This window comes from Arachis ipaensis, chromosome B03 (genome assembly GCF_000816755.2).
Source record: "Arachis ipaensis cultivar K30076 chromosome B03, Araip1.1, whole genome shotgun sequence".
Classification (NCBI taxonomy): domain Eukaryota; kingdom Viridiplantae; phylum Streptophyta; class Magnoliopsida; order Fabales; family Fabaceae; genus Arachis; species Arachis ipaensis.
This window is the reverse complement of record NC_029787.2, coordinates 38161452-38168849: the sequence shown is the minus strand read 5'-3', so window position 1 is coordinate 38168849 and position 7398 is coordinate 38161452. Positions and strand designations below refer to the sequence as shown.

General features: G+C 41.3%; 2 protein-coding genes across 2 annotated transcripts; one reads left to right on the top strand and one right to left on the bottom strand.

The window, feature by feature from the left end:
* Positions 322-1077, top strand: LOC107630348 (21 kDa protein; the record flags this gene model as incomplete). The annotated part of the gene is given in 1 exon segment (XM_016333447.2): positions 322-1077. A coding segment is annotated over 1 exon segment (654 nt). The 3' UTR covers positions 1038-1077.
* On the bottom strand, positions 3649-6353 carry LOC107632997. Its single transcript, XM_016336630.1, has 3 exons — positions 5850-6353; positions 4766-5484; positions 3649-4609 (listed from the first exon to the last, which is right to left on the bottom strand). Exons 1-3 carry the CDS (start codon positions 6351-6353, stop codon positions 3649-3651), a joined length of 2184 nt encoding a protein of 727 aa, XP_016192116.1.

Below are 7398 nucleotides of genomic sequence, written 5' to 3'. Positions count from 1 at the left end.
TAAGATATTTTATTCTTAGATTTAATAATTTTAAACCAATAAATATTTTTGTGAATTTATTCTTTAAACAATCAAAATATTTTGAAAAATAAAACAAAATATAGAGGTCAATTTTCGATTTTTCGTTAAGCAATTTGCTAAATATAAAATTACAAAGTCTCTTAGACTCTTACAGCTTATAAAAGTATTTTTTTATTTAAATAAATAAAAAAGAGAGAGGGTGATGGCATTCTCGTTATTAAAACCAAATACATTGGGCATGAGGTAATTCCATCCATAACTAATGCCTACAAAACCCCGCCTCTCACTCTCTCTCCCCACACAAAAACAAACTCTTAACAGAACGAAACAGAAAAAGGAAAAAGAGAAAACACAAACCAACCATGAGAACTCAACGGCCTCACTGTCTCCTCTTCCTTTTCCTTCTCTGCTTGCTAGCCACATTCTCGAACCTCCACCGGACAGTCACCGCAGTTAACGATGCCGAATCTCCCGCTGCACCCGCAGTTGACGACGGCGATACAACCTTCATCCGAACGAGCTGCAACAACACGCTCTACCCGGACGTTTGCTACTCCTCCCTCTCTCGCTACGCCAATGCGGTCCAGCAGGATCCCGGCCAGCTCGCTCGCGTCGCTATCGCCGTCACACTCTCCAAGGTCCACCGCACTGCCTCCTACGTCTCCAACCTCACTCGCGAGGCCGACTACACCGCCGATTCGCGCGCAACCTCCGCGCTTCACGACTGTTTCACGAATCTCGGTGACGCCGTCGACGAAATTCGCGGTTCGCTGAAGCAGATGCGGCAAATTGGAGCCGCCGGAACCGGCGCCGGCTCGTTCCTGTTCCAGATGAGCAACGTACAGACGTGGATGAGCGCCGCACTCACCGACGAAGAGACTTGTACGGACGGATTCCAGGATGTGGCGGAGTGTCCGGTTAAGGCGGACGTGTGCGACCGCGTCACGAAGGTGAAGAAGTTCACGAGCAACGCTTTGGCTCTCGTCAATACCTACGCAAACAAGGGAGCACCGTGATTTCCGGACTACGATTTCAACCGTTTTGATTACTTTGAAATAAAAAAGGATAGGTTTTNTGTAGTGTGTGAAAAAAAAAAAAAAAGGAAAGGAAAATATGTGAATCCTTCTCTGTGTAAATTCCGGTCTTCCTGTAATTTTGATCTTTTAGTTTGGGTGGCTTTTACTTTTTAGTATTTTGTGGTAACTAAAGGTTTAAGAGTAATTAAAGTGACGTTTTTACTTTTTATTACTACTTTTTCTGTTATGCTGTGTTTACTATTTTATTTTCGGAAATGTTGTGTAACTAAAGAAAATCAGCCAAAAACAGTCATAACTTGTCTTATTTAATATTCATTAATTGTTGCGATAATTAATTAATGCTAAATAAGGTAAGTTCTGACTATTTTTCTGGTCTACCTAACATTACCTTTTTTTTTTTAAATTGAGAAGTATTATAACTTATAAGAAATGAAAAAAAAATTGGGGTGAGATAATAACACCAACCAGCGTACGAATAATGATGATGATGAGTTGAGATGACTATTGAGTGTGAAATTGTGAATGGTCTAGCTTTACAGGTTCAAAATGTTTTCATCGCATGTGAAAAGGAAGTGATGTGGGTGTGGCCATCCGATGATATTCAGGCCTATGATTGATTACATTTTTATTCCAATTCGCCATCATAAATAAAAATGAACTTTAACACGCAAATTGTATGTTGAATTAATTTTGCTTGCAAGTTATATATTAACGCATTCAGATGAAGCCTTAACTTGCAACCACACAATGCCTTTATGGTAATTATCATCGAATTTAATTTCAGGGAGATTTCCTTCAATCTTGCAATGGAATGAGACATGATAGAATGCGCAAATGACCCTGATCTGGAGGGTCCACAACAATCTTCATCAACCAGATTCCACTAACTTTTTATTTATAGAACTACTGCAGGCCATGAAATGATTAATCTTCTTGATTATGTTCCCATGCACGAGCATTTCACTTTTCTCCTTCAATTATGGTGTTTACACACATACAATCTATGCTTCTTGGTTCTTTTCATCCCTCTTTTACTTTCCTAACTAAAATTAAAAATGCAATGCATGTTAAGATATGAATGAGACAGGCTACCTCTTTAAACACAACTTTTTTTAATTTTATGAGAAAGTGTAGCAGTCTAATCAACCTATAAAGAGAGAGTCTTTTTTTTTTAACCAAATGAACTCAACACATTTCGTGGAGCAAGTAGAAAAAGAGAACATATAAACACGAGATACTAAACACAATAAAAGGTATATTCCGTTGTCATCTCCGACATTGTCATCAACAACCAAACGGATCAACTCCGCCCCAAACTCTGTAGCTCAAATATGATATAATCTTGATCTCTTCAACTCAAAAAATTCTTTAACAGTTCCCGGCATAGTCCAGTCTCTACCATCACACGTTAGCCAAGCGCACTACACATGCCATGTAAACTCGCAACCAAAAAACAAATGATGCACAAATTCTATATCCTTTTTACACAACACACAGATATTATCATTATAATTAATAATCCCGAATCTATTCAGTCTCTCCTTCGTGTTGACCTTGCCAACTAAAACGAACCATGCAAAAAGTTCAACTCTTGGAGGAATCAGGTCTCTCCATATGGTACTAGTGAAACTGTAACTTGTGATGTCTTCTGGGAGAGTTTCTTTTTGTAGTACCTGCACAAATGAGTTAGTGGAAAAAATACCTTTTTTGTCAAATTTCCATATGACAAAATCCTCTTTATCAACCGACAATTTCACAACCCGTAAACGGTCATGAAGTTGGTTGAGCAACTCTAACTTCCATTAAAATTATTCTCTCCTCCATTCGAAGTTTCATACCTACTCTAACCATCCCAGAACCCATAGTCCCCTATTACAGATCCTTGTTGGTTTGAAATAGAGAATAGTCTTGGAAAACTATCTTTTAAAGAGTCACTTTGCAGCCAACCGTCCTCCCAAAAACGAATACGTCTGCCATTTTTCACCTCCATAGACAAATCACCAATCATCATATTTCTCACCTGTTGCTCCTTCATATTAAGCTGACAAATATCTTTCCATGGGCCTCCTATAGATGGTAAAGGTTGTTGTGACATCATTAAAGTTGGGTTTAAATAATTACAAGAACAAACAACATTCTTCCACAATAGGCAGTCCTCCTTAGAGAATCACCACTACCACTTGAACAGAAGCAACACATTCTTGAGTAGCGCATCTCCGACCCCCAACCCACCTAGCTTCTTAGGAGCTTGAACCACCTCCCATTTCATAAGTGGTATGCCATTATTCCCATCTTCTTTACTCCACAGAAACCTTCTTTGTAATCCAATTATCTTTTTTGCAACCGCTTTTGGCATCTTATACAAGTTTAAGTAGTAAATCGGAAGGCTATTTAGAACAGATTTGATGAGAACCAATTTACCAGCCTTGTTAAGAGATTTAGCTTCCCATAAGCTCAACTTATCTTCCACCTTGTTTATGATCGGTTTCCAGGTCTTCACCAACCGAGGATTAGCGCCTAAGGAAATTTCCAAGTACCTAACCGGTAACGCAGCTTCAGTACATCCCAACAAACCACACATATTAGTCACCTATTCCTTCTCACAGTTGACTGAAATCAAGCTTGACTTGTCGTAGTTAATACTCAAGCCAGACATTAACTCAAAACAACGCAGAAGTCTCTTATAATTCAATACTGTCTCCATATCCTGAGGGCAGAACAAGATCGTGTCATCTGCGAATTGGAGATGTGACAGCTCTATGTTGTCCTGTCCCACCAGCAATGGAGAAATACGTCCATTCCTTACTGCCTCACCCACCATCCTGTGCAAAACGTCAACGACAAGGACAAATAGAAAAGGAGAGAGGGGATCTCCTTGTCTGAGTCCTCTCTCCATCTTGAACGGCTTGGAAGGTGACCCATTAATCAACACCGACATAGACGCTGTGGTCACACATTCCTTCACCCATGTCCTCCATCTAAGTTCAAAGCCCATCTTCTGTAGCACTATATCCACAAAGCTCCATCTTACCCTGTCATAAGCTTTCTGAAAGTCTAATTTGATAATTGCTGCTCGCTTCCTTCGCAGCTTTAGCCATTGGACCGTCTCACAAGCAATGAGAGCACCATCATGTATTTTGCGGCCCTTTACAAACGCAGACTGGGTCTCCCCCACTAAACATGGCATCACTAGGCGCATTCTTCTTACCAGCACTTTTGATATCACCTTATAAATACAACCAACCATATTAATCGGTCTTAGGTCTTTGATTTTCTTTGCCCCCACAAATTTTGGAGCTAGCGCCACCCAAGTTACATTAGCCTCTGTTGGTAGCTTCGCACTCTGAAAAAAACCCAATACAGTTGTAGTAAATTCCTGGCCAATCTCGTCCCAACATTTCTTTATGAAGTTCATATTATAGCCATCACTACCCGGAGTTTTACTTGACTCACAATCCCAAACCGCCTCTCGTATCTCCTCCGGAGTTGGCATTACCTCTAGCACGGCTGCCTCTTCCTCCTCAATCTGTTTTACCAACCCATCACGGATGCTAATAAAAGGAGCATGTTCCTACTGATACAGATCTTTATAAAATCCTGTAATCGTAATTTTTATTCTGGCCTGATTCCACACCAATCTTCCACTAATCACTAAAGAATCAATTCTATTGTTCCTCCTTCTAGCTGATGCTAGGTTATGGAAGTACCTGGTGTTCTTGTCCATATATCTAGCATGTTGAGATCGAGACATCTGCTTCCAACGAATCTCCTTTCTAGCATACCACTTCGCACAGCAAGTCACAAGAGCCTTCCGTCTAGCCTCCATTGTTTTGTCATAAGAACCCGCACTAACGATATCATCAATCTTCTTTATCTCTTCCTCAAACTTCTTTATCCTGCTGTTCATATCCCCAAAATTGTCCTTGTGCCATCTCCTTAGCAGTACTCTCAAAGCCTTCAGCTTATTTGTGAATTGGTCATCACCCAAGTTTTTCCACTCATCCTTTACCATCCTCAGAAACCCTTCATGTGTAAACCAGGAATCTAGACTACGAAAAGGTCTTGTACCCGCCCAAAGTCTTGTATCTTCTAGAATCAACGGGCAATGATCCGATTGGCCTCTCGGACCCCCTTTCAATCGAGTATCTGGAAACTCCTCAAGCCACTCCAAGCTGACCATCATCCTATCAATGCAACTACAAGATTTGCCTCGAAACCACGTGAATTTTCTATCAGTTAGCGGTAAGTCTATGAGCTGTAAGTCTTGTACCCACTCCATAAAATCCTCAGCTGATGCTGGTAGACTAACGGCGTCTTTCCTTTCCTCCAGCCGTAAGATCTCATTGAAGTCTCCCATGAAGCAAAACGAAACCTGACATAAACCCACCATATAGCTTAATTCCTCCCACATCACCAGTTTCTCACTCTGCACATGTGCACTATATACAAAACAGAACGCACAGTTAAAATTACAGTTTGTCAGCAAACCTTCAACACAAAGCCAGCCATCCCCTTTATAGCAATTCGACCGTACAAAAAATAAATTATCCAACATCAACAATAAACCACCAGAGGCTCCAGTTGATCCCACATATTCCCAATCCACCGTGTCACAACCCCACAAACATGCTACATCAAATTTAGTTACTACCTCCTTTTTGGTTTCAATCAAGCCTAACATATTCAACCTATACTTTTTCTTCAAATCTTTTACCATACTCATCTTTCCATTCCCTCCTAGCCCTCTAATATTCCAACAACTATAAATCATTTAAAGGAATTTCTACACACCTTATTATGTTGTTTGGGCCTGCTCTTCCTAGCTTTCTCCTTTTGTTTTGCCATCCTTCTTTTTGTTGCAATAGCCTCATTTTGTCTTTGTAAAATAGCCATAATGTCTTCTTCATCATCGTAAAAAACCGCCCCAGACTCCGTTGCTAGCTTCCACGTTTTCATATTCTCTGTTGACTGTATTTCCTGTGTCAGCCTCTGATCAGAGTTAGGTTTTATTCCTTCAATTTTTGTCTCAGAACCAGCATCCTCTATAACCTGTTTGTTTATGTTTTCATGACCCACACCATCATCTTGACCTCCTACCTCTCCCACCTTGCTCTCCCTACCCCGGCACAACATGTCTTGACCTCCTAGCTTACCCCGGTTGCTCACTTCACTGCAGGACCCCTCCACTTCCAGCTCGTCCTCGGAATTAGCCAGCTTATTCCGCGCCGCCATGCTTCCTCCATCAACGTAGTTCTGGNCACCGAGACACGAGTCACACACAGCCTGCGCGTCCATGTTAGCTTCCTCGAGTCTCGAAGGAGAGGCTGCGCATCCTTTCCCATGCTGCGTTGCCTTACCGATACAATGGAGCTGCTGCCCTTACCCTGATGCGCGTGAATGCTCCTGACCTGGCCCAGGAACTCGTGCGCAAACTTGTTGAAGCTAAGCACCTGCCAGCAACCCGTCTAGCCTAAAAGCTTGCACTTTCCCACCAGTTAAGTGGCCCATCATAACATCTGGTTGGTTACAAGTTTTTTGGGCCTCCCTTATTTTTAAAAACAACCCCAGCTCCTTCCCACCTTGTACCCTCCTTTCTAGTATTTTGGCCCCACTTCCATTATCAAGACACACCTCTGAAACGGTTCTCTCTGATTCACACTCAATACAATTATCAAATCCTTCACAATCAGCCGCCTCTTTAAATCTTTTAAATTTGAATGGAGCCGTTAAGCCTTGCACTTGATCCGGACATAAATTCTCTTTATTGCATTCATTCAAAAACGTGTCTGTTATTACCGTTCTACCTTTATCTTCATCTCCATCATGCTCTCGTGCGATGATTAGCTCAGCCACCGGATCCCATTTTGCTGCCATTGACAACATTCCGCCTACATGTGAACTAGAAGATTCACACGTTGACGTAACGCATACATCTTGTAGTAGGCATTCGTCTCTATGAATTTCACGTCCACTTTCCTTAACAAAGACATCGAAGTCACTGGTGCCTACTGTGATCTGAATTCGTTCCTTAATAATATCGTCAAAGATACTAGTATCGATTAACACTCGGCCAACACTGAAAGATAAGGCAGACTTCGTCATTTCATCACACTTGACAACTTCCCCCCATAGACTGCCTATCGTATTAAAAGTTTCCACTGACCAGACATGTAAAGGCACTCCATAACATTCTAACCATACTCTTTTAATCGCACTACACTCAGATTCCTCCCATCTCCACACACTGTAAAAGAATTTGAGGAAACTATTCATTTTGAAGGTAAACGCCTCCTCCACATTCTTCACAGTATCAAATACTAATAGGGCTTTGTACGCTCCC